This window comes from Nelumbo nucifera, chromosome 3 (assembly GCF_055504915.1).
Source record: "Nelumbo nucifera cultivar China Antique chromosome 3, China Antique-T2T, whole genome shotgun sequence".
In the NCBI taxonomy this organism is placed as follows: Eukaryota; Viridiplantae; Streptophyta; class Magnoliopsida; order Proteales; family Nelumbonaceae; genus Nelumbo; species Nelumbo nucifera.
In genome coordinates this window covers 83,149,900-83,167,899 of record NC_142651.1, presented here as the reverse complement: position 1 = coordinate 83,167,899, position 18,000 = coordinate 83,149,900, and the positions used below count along the sequence as shown (strand labels likewise).

Here is an 18,000-nt window from a genome sequence, read left to right as displayed (position 1 = left end):
TTCAGATCTGTAATTAGTTCTCTAGGGTTATTCAAATGAATTGGATTTAATTTTGATGTTTCTTGATTAGAATTTCAATTGTAGAACTGTTAGCCGAGCTGCTATCTTGTAATCTCATATTTGAAATTTCAGTTCATGCAATTGTGATATCCGAACTACTATTCTGTAATCTCAGATCTATAATTTCAAATCATGAGCTTGTAATATCTAAATTACTTGAGAGAGAATTCAGGTAACTTTAACTCAATTTGGCCGATTTGTTCCTTGGAAATCCAAGAGTGCTTGAGAAAGACTCTAAGATTTCAGATTTGCTAATCAAGAACCGAATTGAGTGCAAGCTTAGAGGTAACTTGCACAATTTGGTTGGTGATCATTTAAATCTGAAATGATGCCATAGAATTTCTAGATCTTGCTAGAGATAGAAGAATCATCACTCATGCATAGAATGAACATGCGCTTGAGAGAGGTTGTTCATTGCCTTGGGGTTTCACCAAACCAAGGCTGAATCCTAATCTAATCGAATGACCTAGAGATCTAATTGCTGAATCAATTCTATGCATAGTTAGCTTGTCTTCTCAATTTGCTTGCAAGGTGTTTGATCAAATTTGTTAGAGCTAGTTTTGTAGTTAGGATTTCAGATTTGAATTAGATTTAAATTTCGGCTAATCAGATAAGAGTTGGCTGATGTACTACTAGTAGTTGCTACATAAGTCCTTGTGGGATCGATACTCTATTCATCACTCTATTACTTGTGCGGTTAGTGCACTTGCTAGTGTAAGCAAATACGCATAAAGTTTTTGGCGCCATTGTTGGGGACTTATTGCTGCAATATTAGGAAATATTAGCCACTGTTATTCTGATTTCTAATTCTGCATATTAGGATTCAGATCTGTGTTTTATAAAATGAGTGGTATAGATCTGTTTGCATTAACTTTCATTGCTGAAATCAGAATTCAGATCCAAACACACAGAAAAAAAAGTTATAGCTGCTCTAATTCAGTAGTATAGCTAATAGAGATAGTCTAGTTCTATACATTACAGTTTAGATCTGCACACACTAACCTATTGTTTTAGGTAATCTCTTTCTTCTTTCCGAATGTTTATAGTCCTGTACTAGGTAATCTAATTTTTATTTGTGCTGTATGATAGGTTCAGATCTGTAGATAGAATAACTTCCCTTGCTGATATGAGTAGTTTTCTTGCCTAGTGATAATTGCCTCTTTCTCAGTTTGCTATTCTAGTTTCTGGTTTAATAGCTTGTTGTTCCATTTCTGGTTTAATAAATCTGATATATTTCTGATTGGAAGTAGGATTCAGATCTGTATTTTCTGATATCTGTAGTTTCCCTTCTATTGTTGATTTGTTTAGTTTTGATTACTGATCTAGTATTGCCAGTTGAACTGATTTCTGGTTCTTTATATCTCATAAAATCAGTGGAGTTCAGATCTGTACACATTAGCTTTCAGTGCTGAGTGCAGAAATCAGATCTGAGCACACAGAAAAATCTTAGGCTGATATCCAGATCTGTGTATATTAATCTTCATTGCTGAAATCAGAATTTCTTGCCGATTGTCTCTATGTTAGGCTACTTTTCTTGCTCCAAGTGTGCAATCTGCTAGAGTTGATAGGCTACTTCTCTGATTTCAAGCTAGTATATCAGAGTTCAGATCTGTCCATATTCAGCCTGCTAATTGTTATTGTGTTTAAAGCTTTGTCTTCTTAGATAACATTCAGTCTTTGCCTTGTAAATTGCTGCTAGATTAGGATTGCTAATTGTTTAATTATTTACATTTCTGATTTGAATACATTAGTCTTTTTCTTGCTTTGACTTGTATAGTTTATGACAAGCAGACCTAAACCAGAAGAAGTCCCTTACGACCCAAAGATTGAAAGAACCCTCTGCATTTGCTTACGAGCTGCTAGACAAATTAGAGCTGAAATTGAAGAAATGGCCGAACCAAGGACTATGATGGACTATGCCAAACCAACTCTAACCGAAGCTGCTTCAAGCATTGTAAGACCAGCCATTGCTGCTAATAATTTTGAGATCAAACCAGCCATAATTCAGATGATCCAAAACACAGTTCAGTTTTGTGGAATGGCTCATGAAGATCCAAACTCTCACATAGCCAATTTCTTGGAGATTTGTGACACATTCAAGCATAATGGAGTGAGTGATGATGCTGTTAGGCTAAGGTTATTCTCATTTTCATTGAAAGACAAGGCCAAGGTTTGGCTGAATTCATTGCCAGCTGGATCTATAGCCACTTGGGATGAGATGGCTAGCCGATTCCTCTCCTAGTACTTCCCTCCATCCAAGATAGCAAAGATGAGAAATGACATCACCACTTTCTTCCAACAAGATGGAGAATCTTTATATGAGTCATGGGAGCGTTATAAGGAGCTGTTAAGGAAGGTCCCTCACCATGGACTTCCTATATGGCTGCTAGTGCAAATCTTCTACAATGGTCTAACCGAAGCCATCAAGACCATCCAAGATGCGGCAGCCGGGGACTCCATCAACAATAAGACCCCTGAAGTGGTCCATGCCCACATAGAGGAGATGGCAGCCAACAACTACCAATGGCATTCAGAGAGAGCACAAGTGAAAAAGCAGCTTGGTCTTCACAATGTGGACACATACACAGCTCTATCTATGCAAATAAGAGCACTTAGCAAAAAAATTGAGGAGATGCAGATGGCAGCCTTGCATGTGCAGTCCGTGACATGTGATTGGTGTGGGGGAGGCCACATCAGCACTAAATGCCAAGTTGGCAATCAGTTTAGGCAGTCCACAGAACAGGCTGACATTGTTGGCAACTTTCCAAGGCAGCAATACAGTCAGAACCACCATGCATTCAACCCCGGATGGAGGGGCTACCCAAATCAGTCATGGCCTAATCAGCATGGGCTGAAGCCCTTTCCCCAAAATTTACATCAGCCAGAAAAGAAATCTAACCTAGAGGAGCTGATGACCAAGTTCATAGACAGTGCTGAAACCATATTTCAGAACCAAGAGGCCTCAATAAAGAACTTGGAAAATCAGGTTGGGCAGTTGGCGCAAATGATTTCTGCAAGAATACCGGGCACTCTACCAAGCAATATAGAAGTGAATCCACGAGAACAAGTGCAAGCTATCACTTTAAGAAGTGGTAAGGAGCTGCCGGAAGTAGAGAAGAAAGCAAGGGCTGAAAACAAGGCAGATGCAACCCTTGAAACCGAAAACAAGAAGGAGGAGCAATCTGAACCGCTGCAAGAAAGACACCAACAACCGCAAGTTCCCATTCCCAATAGGCTGAAGCAACACAGGTTGGAAAAGGAATTTGGTAAGTTTCTTGAAGTGTTTAAAAGTTTACATATTAATATTCCTTTTGCTAATGCTTTAGCCCAGATGCCACACTATGCAAAATTTTTGAAGGAGATATTGGCAAACAAAAGGAAATTGGGAGATGTGGCTACGGTTGCTCTAAATGAAGAATGCTTGGCAATCCTTCTTAACAAGCTGCCCCAAAAGCATAAAAACCCAGGGAGTTTCACTATCCCTTGTACTATAGGCAGTTTAAAAATTGAAAAGGCATTACGTGATTTAGGAGCTAGCATAAATTTAATGTCATATTCGGTCTTCAAAAAATTGGGATTGGGAGAACCCCAACCCACAAGAGTTGCATTGCAATTGGCTGATAGGTCCATCAAGCATCCTAGGGGAATTATATAAGATGTGCTTGTTAATGTAGATAAATTCATCTTTCCAGTTGATTTCATTGTATTAGACATGCAAGAAGATGTTGATGTTCCTCTCATCCTAGGGAGACCTTTCCTAGCTATGGGGAAGGCAATGATTGATGTCCAACAAGGACAACTCAGCCTTAGGATTCAAGATGAGGAAATAATTTTTAAAATGTCTGATGCTATGAAACATGCACCCTTTAGTGATGATTCTTGTTACATGGTTGATGTTATTGATTATGCAAATGATGATTGCTTTCAGGTAAGCAAAATGGAAGATCCTCTTGAACTTTGCCAACAAGAAGGAGGAGTTGCAAAGGAAGAAAATGAAGAGGTTAACCGCATGACAGCATACCTGAATGCCAAGCCACAGTTCCATGGGAAAGGATTTCTCAAGTTGGAGAGCTTGGGCAGACCACCAATGCCAATAAGCAAGCCTTCAACTCAAGAACCACCCACCCTTGAACTGAAGTAACTCCTACCTCATTTGGAGTATGCTTTCTTAAAGGCATCGTCAGCTTTACTGGTAATCATATCAGCAGCCTTGAGCCCGTTGCAAAAAGAAAAATTGTTAAGAGTGTTACAGGAACACAAGACAGCCTTGGCTTGGAAGGTAGCCGAGATCAAGGGCATCAATCCATTGGTATGCACGCATAGAATTCTGATGGAAGATGGCAGCAAGCTTTCAATTCAGCCCCAAAGACGCCTGAACCCGAACATGAAGGAGGTGGTGAAGGCTGAAATCATTAGGCTCTTAGATGCCAGAATTATTTATCCTATTTCTGACAGTTCTTGGGTGAGCCCCGTGCAAGTAGTACCCATGAAAGGTGGCATGACCATTGTTCCAAATGAAAGAAATGAACTCATCCCGACTAGAACCATCACCGGGTGGCAAGTATGCATTGACTACAGAAAGTTGAATGAAGCCACACGCAAGGATCACTTCCCTGTCCTGTTTATTGACCAAATGTTAGAGAGACTGGCCAGACATGAGTACTACTATTTCTTGGATGGTTATTCAGGTTACAATCAGATCCCAATTGCACCGGAAGACCAAGAGAAGACCACCTTCACTTGCCCTTACGGTACCTTTGCTTATAGGAGAATGCCATTTGGGCTGTGTAACGCTCCAGCAACTTTTCAATGGTGTATGATGTCAATATTTTCTGATATGGTTGAAAAGTTCATGGAAGTTTTCATGGATGACTTTTCAGTCTTTGGTTCTTCCTTTGATGCATGTTTGAACAATTTGGAGAAGGTGCTTAGGCGGTGCAAGGAGACACATCTAGTGCTGAATTGGGAGAAGTGCCATTTCATGGTGCAAGAAGGCATCGTGCTTGGGCATAAAATTTCATAGAAAGGTATAGAGGTTGATAGAGCTAAGGTGGAGACAATTGAGAAGTTGCCACCACCAACATCAGTCCCTTCTGTAAGAAGCTTCTTGGGACATGTCGGGTTCTATAGAAGATTTATCAAGGACTTCTCCAAGATAGCCAAGCCATTGTCTACTTTGCTTCAGAAGGATGTGGCCTTTGATTTCACAGTCAAATGCCTACAAGCCTTCAACATTTTGAAGGACAAGTTGATCAATGCACCCATCATGATTGCACCAGATTGGACACTTCCATTTGAGCTAATGTGTGATGCGAGTGATTCATCTGTAGGAGCTATTTTAGGACAAAGATTGAACAGACACTTTCAGTCGATCTACTATGCTAGCCGAACCTTGAATGAAGCACAATAGAATTACACCACAACAGAAAAGTAACTTCTAGCGGTAATCATTGCTTTTGATAAGTTTCATTTATATCTGATTTTGTCCAAAGTCATTATGTATACAGATCACTCGGCATTGAGGCACCTACTCACCAAGAAGGATGCAAAACCAAGGCTTTTTAGGTGGATCCTATTACTGCAAGACTTTGATGTGGAAATCCGTGATAAGAAAGGTGTCGAGAACCTAGCTGTTGATCATCTCTCCTGGTTAGAGAATGTAGACTTAAAAGAGAAGACAATCAGCACCATCCGAGAGGAGTTTCTGGGTGAGCAGCTCTACTCCATTCAGGTAGACTCATCACCTTGGTTCGCTGATTTTGCAAACTATCTTGCTACACATGTTATTCTCCCTAACCTTTCATATCAGCAGAGGAAGAAGTTCTTCTCTGATGTGAAATACTATTTGTGGGAGGATCCCTTTTTGTACAAGCTATATGCAGATCAGATCATAAGGAGATGTGTTCCCGAGGAGGAGATGGAGTCGGTGCTTCGGTACTGCCATGATAGAGAAGCGGGAGGCCACTTTGAAGCCAACCACACTGCAGCCAAGGTCTTGCAATCAGGTTTCTATTGGCCCCCTTGTTCAAGGATGCTCATAGGTATGTGTCTTCATGTGATCAATGTCAGAGAACAGGTAACATTTCCTGGCAAAATGAGATGCCCCTCACAAATATCTTGATTTGTGAAATTTTTTATGTATGGGGTATAGACTTCATGGGACTCTTCCCGAATTCTTTTGGGAATAAGTACATCCTAGTTGTCGTTGATTATGTGTCTAAATGGGTGGAAGCCACGACTTTACCCACAAATGACTCTAGGAGGGTAGTACATTTCCTGAAAAAGGTATTCACCCAATTTGGCACACCCCATGCTATCATAAGTGATAGAGGAACCCATTTCTGCAACACCCAGTTTGAATGGCTGATGTGGAAATATGGTGTTACACACAAATTGGCGACCCCATATCACCCTCAAACTAGTGGCCAAGTCGAATTAACCAACAGGGAGCTCAAAAGAATATTGAAGAAGACTATAGACTCTGCTAGGAGAGACTGGGCAATCAGGTTAGATGATGCATTATGGGCCTATAGAACTGCATACAAAACACCCATCGACATGTCCCCATACAGGCTAGTTTTTGGTAAAGCATGTCCTTTACCTATCGAGTTAGAACATAAGGCTTATTGGGCACTAAAGCTCTTGAATTTTGATTCACAAGCCTCAGGAGCCAAGAGGCGGCTGCAACTGAATGAGTTGGATGAATTCAGACTTGCCACCTATGAGAATGCAAATGTTTACAAGGAGAGAACTAAACAATGGAGTGATAAGAACCTGTTGAGACATGACTTTCATGTAGGCCAGCAAGTGTTATTGTATAATTCCCGTCTCTGGTTGTTCCCGGGCAAACTAAGATCCAGATGGTCGGGGCCTTTCACCATCACACAAGTTTTTCCCCATGGGGCCGTAGTGATCACCCACCTGGTATAGGGCACATTTAAGGTGAATGGTCAGCGCCTCAAGCCATATTTAGTGGGAGGAATGTTGCCTACTCCATCCACTGTATACTTAGATGATCGGTGATCTCACTAGACTGTCGAGTTTTGGATGAGTTGTCATAAACTTTCTTGTTTTCTTTCTGCTTTTATTTTTCTTAGCATTTGAGTTTAGTTTTTTTTTGTTAGGATGTTAAATTGGTAGGCTACTGTTCTCTCTAGTTTTTTGTGATTTTTCGCAGCTAAGGGCTTCCCATCAAAGGAGCTATTATAAAATTCAGAATGATCTTCAGGGAAGTCCCCTCAACCCCACTCCTTACTTGATATTGCTCTTCATGCCCTTACCCTCATTTCTGGATTCATTTTCACTCCCTAACACTAGGAACATTGAGGACAATGTTCATCTTAAGTGTGGGGGAGTTAGGCTAAGGCTATGCATCTCAATCATCCCAACACTTTTATACATGCATTGATAAGCCAAATAAACTGGAAATCCCCTTAAGATCATTGTTGTTTATTAGGTGAATTCAAAGAGGGAATACAATGAGTTGAGGGAGACTACTGTAAGTGTCCGAGTTTATTCTTGTGAATGATCCAAACTTTTCACAATTCATGAGGTTAAGGAAGCTGAATATGACTTTCAGCATGACTGACCCTAGCTACCTTCATGTGTAGAACGCACTTGATTAAATAATTCATGATCATTCGAGCTAGTTCACATCTGAACTGTTAATGCATGAGGTTCAAATAACTGAAAAAAAAGAGAGTGTGAGATGGAGCATAAAATGCACTCAGACCAAAAGAAAAAGAAGAAAGAAGAAAATACCCTGTGTGAGGTGGAGCATAAAATGCACTCACACCAAAAGAAAAAGAACAAAGAAGAAAACACCTCGTGTGATAGGGAGCATAAAATGCACTCACACTTAGAGGCCAAGGTGCTGATTTGCATATTGAATGGAAGTGAATGTGGGAGCATGAAGAATTTCATATTCTCCCCTTCCTTGGCTCTTATGTATGTGATAAGAATGGTAGTTCATAGGAATGGAGCAGAATACTTACACAAGTTTCCCGACCACTCAATGCATTTTCCTCTTAAAAATTCATCCAGTAAATAGTGAGAATAAGGGGGGATGATCTGTTTATGGGTGATGTCTTTGCTAGAGGACAAGCAAAAGCTTAAGTGTGGGGGTGTTTTGATGTGTGCACAATTTACATATAAATTCTGGTGTTTAAGCATGGTTTTGATGCCGATTTGTGCGAATTCTTACCACAATTGAGCTTGATTTTAGGAAATTTTCAAAGGGGACAAGTCTAGGGAAAAAGAGCATAAAACCATGCTAAAGGAGGCCAAATTGAAGGTGATACAGCCCAGCTGGGAGCAAGGCCCAGCCGAGAGGTCAAAAGATGGCTATTTGTCCCTTAAAGCCCATGCAACACTCTTTCGGAGAGCCCAAAGAGAGAGCCCAACCGCAACCTTCCAAGGGAGCCTATTTGGCCCAGCAAGGAGGGGGCCCATTTGCAGCTCAAGAGCAGTCCAAATTGTAGCTCAAGAACAGCCCGAATTGCAGCTCAAAAGCAGCCCAAAATGCAGCCAAGAGAGGCTAGGGGAGGCAGCTTCTAAAGAGTTTAAGAGAGCTAAGGGCAGCAACTTCTAGAAGGTTCAAGAGGCTAAAGGCGCCAAACTTTCTAGATGAGAGAAAGGGGCTGAAGAGAAGGCTATAAAAGGAAAAGAGAGCTAGGGGAAAAGGGGTCAAAAACCTTTTGGGCGAATTCCTTTTGGGGAGAAGAGAAAGATAGGCGCAAGAGAGGAGAAGAGAAGAGAAGAGAAGATTCAAGAATATTCAAGAGAAGAAGAAGCTGATTTCGAATTTGGAGAAGAAGCCGTTGAAGGAGATCAATCTAGGTTGTCTTCTTCCTTGATTTTCTGCACAAGTGGTAATCGAATTCAGCGAGGGCTTTTATGTTTATTTTCTCCATTAATTCAATCTTTCTTGTTGTAATTGAATGATGTTTCATGTAAATTCAGATCTGTAATTAGTTCTCTAGGGTTATTCGAATGAATTAGATTTAATTTTGATGTTTCTTGATTAGAATTTCAATTGTAGAACTGTTAGCCGAGCTGCTATCTTGTAATCTCATATTTGAAATTTCAGTTCATGCAATTGTGATATCCGAACTGCTATTCTGTAATCTCAGATCTATAATTTCAGATCATGAGCTTGTAATATCTAAATTACTTGAGAGAGAATTCAGGTAACTTTAACTCAATTTGGCCGATTTTTTCCTTGGAAATTTAAGAGTGCTTGAGAAAGACTCTAAGATTTCAGATTTGCTAATCAAGAACCGAATTGAGTGCAAGGTTAGAGGTAACTTGCACAATTTGGTTGGTGATCATTTAAATCTGAAATGATGCCCTAGAATTTCTAGATCTTAATGCATGCATGGGGATTAGATTCTTGCTAGAGATAGAAGAATCATCACTCATGCATAGAATGAACATGCGCTTGAGAGAGGTTGTTCATTGCCTTGGGGTTTCACCAAACCAAGGCTAAACCCTAATCTAATCGAATGACCTGGAGATCTAATTGCTGAATCAATTCTATGCATAGTTAGCTTGTCTTCTCAATTTTCTTGCAAGGTGTTTGATCAAACTTGTTAGAGCTAGTTTTGTAGTTAGGATTTCAGATTTGAATTAGATTTAAATTTTGGCTAATCAGATAAGAGTTGGCTGATGTACTACTAGTAGTTGCTACATAAGTCCTCATGGGAATGATACTCTATTCATCACTCTATTACTTGTGCGGCTAGTGCACTTGCTAGTGTAAGCAAATACGCATCAAAATCCAAAGGACCATCATTTACCAACCTTGTGATACGATCTATGTTAATATGGCCAAGTCGGTAATGCCACAGGCACGTGGGATTAACTGTATCATGGGTTCTTTTCTTGGGATTAACGTAGTTTTGGTTATGTTAGTTTCTAGAGAAGGATGGAAAATATAGAGACCATTCTCAAGTTCTCCATATGTGAGGAATTTGTTATTTCTTTTAATAGTGATCGTATTACTAAAAAGAACAAAATATCCATACGCACATAATTTTGAAACAGAAATCAAATTTCTTCTCAAATTCTGTACATAAAGACAATCTTTTAGTACAATAGTTCCTTCTCTGAAAATTAACTCTACAGTTCCAATAGCTGTAGCTGCAACACTTGCAGAAGTCCCTAAGTAAAGAGTCACTTCTCTGTCACTCAGTCTTCTCTTATCCTGAACCCCTGCAGTGAGTTACACGCATGAGTCGAAGCCCCGGAGTCAATACACCAGGAAGCAGAAGTTACCAACAAATTGGTTTCTATGACACAGGATTCGAAATTACCTTGTCTTTTGGATTCCAGGTACTGAGGACAGTTCCTCTTCCAGTGGCTGGCTTGCTTGTAGAAGTGACAAGCATTTGATGCTTTGTCCTTCTTCTACTTCTTAGACTTAGTAGCTTTCTTCTGAGGCTTTCTCTTTGCCTTCCTCTTCTTCTTGCCCGATTTGTCGGATTCAACAAGCATAGCAATGGGCTCATCCTTCTTTATCAGTTCCTCAGCCCTCTACAACATATTGTTGAGTTCCTGGATGCTAACATTTAGCTTGTTCATGTTATAATTCATGATGAACATATTGAAGGAAGGAGGCAAAGAATTTAGGATGGCATCCACATTCGTGACATGGTCAAGCCCGGATCCAAGAGCCTCAAGTTCATTAATGTAACCCATCATCTTTAGACAATGGTCATGAACCTGCTGGTTCTTGGACATCTACGCGGTCATGAACTAGCTCAAGACCTTCTGCTGAGTAGAATGGTTCTACTCTTCGTACATCATCCTTAGACTATCTAAGATATCCTTGGACAATTCAATCTGATCGAATTGTCGCTGTATCGGATTATCCAAGGAGGCAATGATGTAGCAGCGGGCTAGGGAATTTTTTTTCTTCCCATTCCTGGTAGTCCCTCATTTGGGCCTCAGAAGCCCTATCACCCGAACGCTCTAGGGCAGGATTCTTAGCTATTTTGTCCTGCTTTTCTGAAGTGAGGACCAGCATAAGGTTATGGTACCAGTTAGCATAGTTTGGGCCTTTTAGTTTGTTATCGTCCAACAACTGAACGAATTGTCCGTTTGCCATTTCTAGTAAAAAGAAAACATTAGTCCACAACCTAATTTGATTCATGTTATCCACATAGATATGGCTTTTAATCTATGTTCCATTCCCATTTGTTCATCTCTAAGACTTCCCTCCTATCTCAGTGACAGAGACTGCGAATTATGTCTCTGGAAATGTGGGAAATCACATAGGGTGCATGGACCCAACTGTTTCAGCTGCATAACCCCACCACCTTTCTATGAAGGATCAATTCCACTCATCGTATGAGCTTTCCCTTTGGCCTTTGTCAAACAAGGTTCATTGCCATTTTAGGTTAAACCTTTCTATCCAGTGAGTGCTCACCCATCATATTCGTGAACGCCAAGGTACCGTGAGAGAGTCTTCCATTTTAGGATAGGCCCCTCCCACATCGGCCTATGATGCCCCTATCATCTTATGAAACATTCCAACAGATCCAGCAACAAATGGATAGCCCAATTTTATGGCGCATTTCCTCATTACTGAATGACCCATCTTCATGCTAATGATGGAAGGCCTTTAGAGAGTTCATCATATGAATCTCCCTATCACATTCACCCATATTTCAGGAGGGAACACAAGTTACACCCTAGTTTAGTTTAGGTCAAACCAAAGTGGCTCCCACTAATTTTCACAAAACCAGATTTCGGTGGGCCCTAAACGGCTAGGGTTCCGCACGATTCCTCTTGAGGAGGTGTGGGGCCCACCACGGAGGGAGGTCATCCAATGATCTTTAGGGACACCATGGCAATGATGTGCATTCAGCCATGGTGTGCGCAAGAGCCATTATCGTATCTGCATGGGCCAAGTACTTATGGCCCATGAACGTTGCACATCACACATCCATACATCACATGCAGGGATAAAATTGATCCAATCAATTAATATCTGTAAAACCTGTTATTGAAGCCCATGATAATTCATAATATTATTGATTAATATTATCAAGGTATATGGGCAGAATAGCAGTGAGCAATTCGGCCCATAGAAAAACCCTAATTTTCTATTAATATTACATCAAATCGAATTCCTATACATTCATTCTAGAAAAATTAAAAAAATTAATTACAAACCAGAATGTAAAGAACTGCAAATTGCAGTTTCCCTGCGCCATTAAAGAATGTGATCTCCACTATACGAACAGCCCATAAATCAAGAAAAATATAAAGAACTATTCTAAATATAATGCAGATTTATAAACACTTAATTTTAGATCAACAGCCCTTAACCTAGGAACCGATTTCCCAAAAAATCATTAATCTGCGCAAATCGGGTAGAACGCCTTCTGCCCATTTGCACAATTTCAGATCTGGTCAATTTTTTGTTCAAGATTTGAACCTAGCTGTGATACCACTGAAGGGATGAGAGATCCATCATATGGATAGCCGAACCCTACAGGTAGGTTGGGCGAAATTTCAAAAATTTCTCTCTCTCCCATGTGGGAATCACATTCCCTATTTTAGAAAACTGCATTTTCAAGGATCAATCTTGAACCCTAAACTAGACCAGATCTAAAACCAAAAGGTAGGAGAGGGATGTACCTGATACGGAGTAGCAGTAACTCCCAACAAAAGTGTTCACGCCCAAGGAAAATGCCAAAGACTGCTCCCACTGAAGATGACACAGCGTAGGGTGGAGCAGAATCAGCAGGTGGTTCTTCAGCAAGAACCGAACTCTTCAACAAGAATTCGATGGAGGGTGAGTGAGCACGACTTCAGATCAGTTTTTCACCAAAAACTGATATCAAGAACCTCTCTTGATCGCTCCTACAGGTGGAGATCGAATTGGCAATGGCGGCAGCAATAGGAGAAGGCAAGAGCAGAAGATGGCGTCAGTCCAACTGTAGTTGTCTTCTCTCTTGTATCAGTAATCTGATTGGGTGAACTGGGGTTCGCCCTTCTCCTCTATTTATAGCCTTAAAGAGAGCTTCTCCTAATCCCATCAGGAGTGTCCTAATCTGAATCTTGTATTTGGATCTGGACTCTCTTTAAGAGATAAGGATAATCCCTTATCTTATCTGTAGATAAAGATCAGCCCTCCTAATCTGATTAGGAGTTTCCTGATCCAAATCTCTATTTGGATATAGACTCTCTGAGTGGATAGGGACAATCCCTTATCCCATCTTCTAATCAAATTCCTAGAATCGCCCCTCTTTAATTAATCATATTAAACCAGTTCGATTTGGGCTTTAGGCCCATTAAGTCCATGTGCTCTCTTATCCTCCAAACTACTGCCCAGTTGGGTATCCTTGTATGGCGTGGGACCCAAACATTGATCTACACATCAGCCACATGGGTTCAGCCCAGCCTCTGTTATAAGGCATGGCCGAATTCACTATAGGAGAGAGTGAACCCCTGAGTCCATCACCATGGGTTCTTAATGGGCCCAACATTTACACTAAATGGTCCCTGGGTCAAGCCACCTTATAAAAACCCAAGGACTGTGGCCAGATGCAAGATTAGGCCATCAGGCATTACCTTCAATGGTCTTACACTTAACCTCTCAGCCCATAATGATCAAACATTGCCTGACAAGAGAAAACCTCTCCCTCGGCTGCAAGGAATAGTGTTGCACTCTCTACTCACATGGATCCCGGGAATTAGAACCTTTTGCAAACATTTTGAAACCATAATATATATATATGTATATCTCTATATAAATATATTTTGCAAAACAAATTTCAATGGTTGAAATCGGTTGTCGACAGCTTTGGTTTCCATCAGAGAGAGTGCATCCCCGATCATTCACTTTGTCCGACAAAGGGGCTGATCCTGTCACTATGATCACCCACTCAGATGAATTCTCGAACTGTCCCAACATACCCAGGTTTTGACCCCCTCTAAGGATCTCACTGATTGGCACTTCAAAGACAGCCCAATCCGACACCTAGTGCAGTATCATAATCGAGTCTACGGGTTAGGTGTAACATTCCAGTTTTGCCCATCAATCTCCAAGGTCCAGGGCAATACTGGAATTCTGGTCTGGTTCAGGGTTTCAAGAAAACCCACACTACATGTACCTCAGGTCTCACCCTAGCAGCTGAGACAAGCCACCCCAACCAACTTGGCAGCACTTTAGTGTCAGCCTTGGCAGGATAAATCTCCCCAGATCTGTCCAACGGCTGTGAAGATTCTAAACTAACATGAGTCTCATAAGTATCCAGTTTAAGGGTATTACGTAGAAACACACCAGAATGACATGAATCAATTATGTACTTTATTCATTTACAATAAATGTCAAAAGGTACATCAATCTATTTGGAGCTAAGGGCATAACTATCCAACAGCTCCCACTTGCACTTAGGTCCAATCGGGTACAAGTCGGAATCTCATACTTTCCACGTGCTTCTCAAACACTTTATGTGTCAGTGGCTTAGTTAATGTGTCTGCTACATTTTCCGCTGATGCTACCTTCTGAATCAGGACGTCCCCTCTTCCAACTATCTACCACAGTACATGGTACTTCCTCTCGATGTGCTTTGACTTTGAGTGGGCTCGTGGCTCCTTAGCCTGAGCAGTGACTCCAATGTTGTCACACAACAATGGAATGGGTGATGTGCTAGATGGAACTACTCTTAATTCCTGAATGGACTTCTTCATCCAAACGGCTTCCTTGGCAGCTTTACATGCGGCAATGTATCCGGCCTCGGTTGTGGAATCTGTGGTGGACCCCTATTTGCTGCTTTTCCAAGTAACAACACATGATCCTATTGGGAAGATATAAGCAGATGTAGACTTTCAATCATCATTAATATACCCCTAGATCTGAAGTGAACTACCATCAAATACCAGACAAAACTCTTTTGTCCTTTGAAGGTATTTAGTTTGTTTTTCACAGCGGTCCAATGCTCCTGCCCTGGGTTAGATTGGTATCTTCTTACCACACACATTACCTGAGAAATGTTAGGACGAGTGCATAGCATGCCATACATGATGCTTCCTACGGTTGAGGCATAGGGAATCTCTTTCATGCCTTCAATCTCTTTGGGAGTCTTGGGAGGCATACCCTTGGAGAGAGTGACTCCATGCCTAAAAGGAACATTTCCTTTCTTGGAGTTCTCCATACTGTATCTCTTGACTATCTTGTCAATGTAAGCAAACTGGGATAATCCTATTATCCTCTTTGATCTATCTCTATAGAGTCGAAGACCCAATATGTAGGAGGCTTCTCCAAGATGTTTCATGGAGAATTGCTGTGAAAGCCACACTTTCACCATAGTTAACATTCCTACATCATTCCCAATGAGTAGAATGTCATCTACATACAGATCCAAGAACGTAACCTTATCCCCACTGGTCTTCTTGTAAACACAGGGCTCATCTGGATTTTGCTCAAAGTCAAGTTGTATGATGGTAGAATCAAACCAGATGTTCCAACTCTTAGAAGCTTGCTTAAGTCCATATATGGATCAGTTGAGTTAACATACCATGTGTTCCTGACCTATAGCTATGAAACCTTGCGGTTGTTGGATATAGATATCTTCATTATGATCTCCATTCAGGAACGCAGTTTTGACATCCATTTGCCAAATCTCATAATCGTGGTACGCTGCTACAGCTAGTAGGATCCTAATGGATTTAAGCATGGCCACAGGCGAAAAGGTTTCCTCATAATCGATTCCCTCTTTCTGAGTGTACCCTTTCGCCACAAGATAAACCTTGTAGGTCTCAACTTTACCATCGGGGCCCTTCTTCCTCTTATAGATCCATTTGCAACCAATTGCCTTTACCCTAGGGGGCGGATCTACTAGAGTCCAGACTCCATTGGTCTCCATTGAGTCCATCTCAGCTCTCATGGCATCTACCCACTTCAAGGAATCTATGTCCAACAATGCTTCCGAATAAGTCATGGGATCTTCCTCACTGGTCGTGGCTTCCACCAAGTAACTTTCTTGGTCATAGCCGTAACAAGCTGGAGGCCTGGAAACCCGGGTAGATCTTCTAGGTTGGTTATTTTCTGGAGCTAGTGGAACATCTCCCATAACCCGTAGGCTCAACTCATCAAGAACAACTTCCTGATGATGATTATACAGGATGTAATCTTCTTCTAGGAAGTGGGCATTTCGACTGTAAAACATCTTTTGCTTTTTTGGATCATAGAATAAGTAACCTACATAGCCTTTGGGGTAACCTACAAATAGGCAACAGCTGGTCTTGGATTCCAATTTGTCAGCACTAGTTCTTTTAACATGTGCTGAACAACCCCAAATTTTTAAGTGTCTTACACTTGGTTTCTTACCAATCCATAGCTCATATGGAGTCTTAGAAAGTGATTTGGTTAGGACCCGGTTCAGTACGTAAATCGTAGTCTCTAATGCGAAACACCAAAATGATGTAGGTAACTCTGAGTGGACAAGAAGTCATCGGACCATATCTAATCGAGTCCAATTTCTCCTCTCCGACACACCGTTTAGTTGTGGTGTAGCAAGGGGAGCTAGTTGTGATACAATCCCATTTTCCTTTAAGTAGTCCCTAAATTCATCAGAGAGATACTCATCGCCTCGATCTGATCGAAGGATCTTAATTTCTCTCCCTAACTGTTTCTCAACTTCTTGTTTGAATTCTTTGAACTTTTCAAAAGATTCAAACTTATGTCTCATTAGGTATATATAACCATACTGTGAGTAATCATCAGTAAAGGTTATAAAATAAACATGCTGGTTACGTGTCCTAACATTCAGGGGACCACATACATCAGTTTGTATAAGGTCAAGTTTGCCTATAGATCTTTCAGGCTTACCGATAAATGGCCGCTTCATCATCTTACCCTGAAGGCAAGGTTCACAGGTTGGAAGATCTACTATAGTTAGAAAATCAAAAGGACCATCTTTTATTAACCTTGTGATACGATCTATATTTATGTGGCCAAGTTGGTAATGCCACAGGCACGTGGGATTAATTGTATCACGAGTCCTCTTCTTGGGGATTATTTCCAATGTAGTTTCGGTAATGTTTGTTTCTAGAGAAGGATGGAGAACATAGAGACCATTCTCAATTTTTTTGTATGCAAGGAATTTGTTATTCCATTTAATATTAATCACATTTCTGAATAAGATAGAATAATTCAGCCAAGATTACTCTATTAATCGAAAACCCTAATCAAGAAATCACAATCAATCGGATCTACTTAAAATATTAATTACATATCGAAAATAACATCCACCATGGTTCAAAGAAGAGAAAGAAGGAAAGATTCAACAAAGAAAAACCATGAAACCCTAATTGAATCTAGGTTACCGAATTCGCAGAATCAAAGAAGAAGACAACCTAAGATTTCTGCATCAATCTTCGATCTCCTCTTCAATTCGCATTCAGCAGCCTTCTCTCCTTCTCTAGCACTTCTCCTCTTTGATTTTGTCTTCAGGGGTCTGATCCCTAATTTCCTCTATTTCTTTTCTTTTTATACTCTTCCTTTCTCCTTTTTCAATTCACTAATGCCAGCCGCCTTTTGGAGCCTCCCTTAGGGCTGCAGTTGGGCTGCTGTTGGGCCTCTCTCCTTGGTGGGCCGAAGTGTTCTCCCATAGGGTTTCGGCTGGGCCTTTCTTCTTGATGGGCCGAAGTGCTTCCCTTTCTGCCATATCAACATGTCTTCACGCTCTCTTCACCCTAGACTGTCCTAAACTCCTAGTTTCCTAAAATTCTGCTCATTTATGGTAAAAACCATTGAAAAATATCATCAAAACCATGTAAAAAGCAATAAAAATAATGTGTAGCATGCACACACATAAAACACCCCCACACTTAAGCTTTTGCTTGTCCTCAAGCAAAGATATTACCCATAAACTGATCATTCCCTAGATTATTACCATCTACCGAATGAATTTTAGGATGAGAATG

The 18,000-nt window shown here is 40.8% G+C and overlaps 1 protein-coding gene and 1 non-coding gene across 2 annotated transcripts; one reads left to right on the top strand and one right to left on the bottom strand.

Annotated features, from left to right (window-relative positions):
* The first annotated feature begins 1,840 nt into the window (after positions 1-1,840).
* On the top strand, positions 1,841-2,302 carry LOC109114250 (uncharacterized). The gene has a single exon (XM_019196584.1). The coding sequence runs from the start codon at positions 1,841-1,843 to the stop codon at positions 2,300-2,302; it is 462 nt and encodes a 153-aa protein (XP_019052129.1).
* Positions 2,303-2,326: 24 nt separating this feature from the next.
* On the bottom strand, positions 2,327-2,433 carry LOC148801420 (small nucleolar RNA R71). Its single transcript, XR_016084862.1, has one exon. It is a non-coding gene; the product is annotated as a small nucleolar RNA R71 (small nucleolar RNA).
* Positions 2,434-18,000: the final 15,567 nt, after the last annotated feature.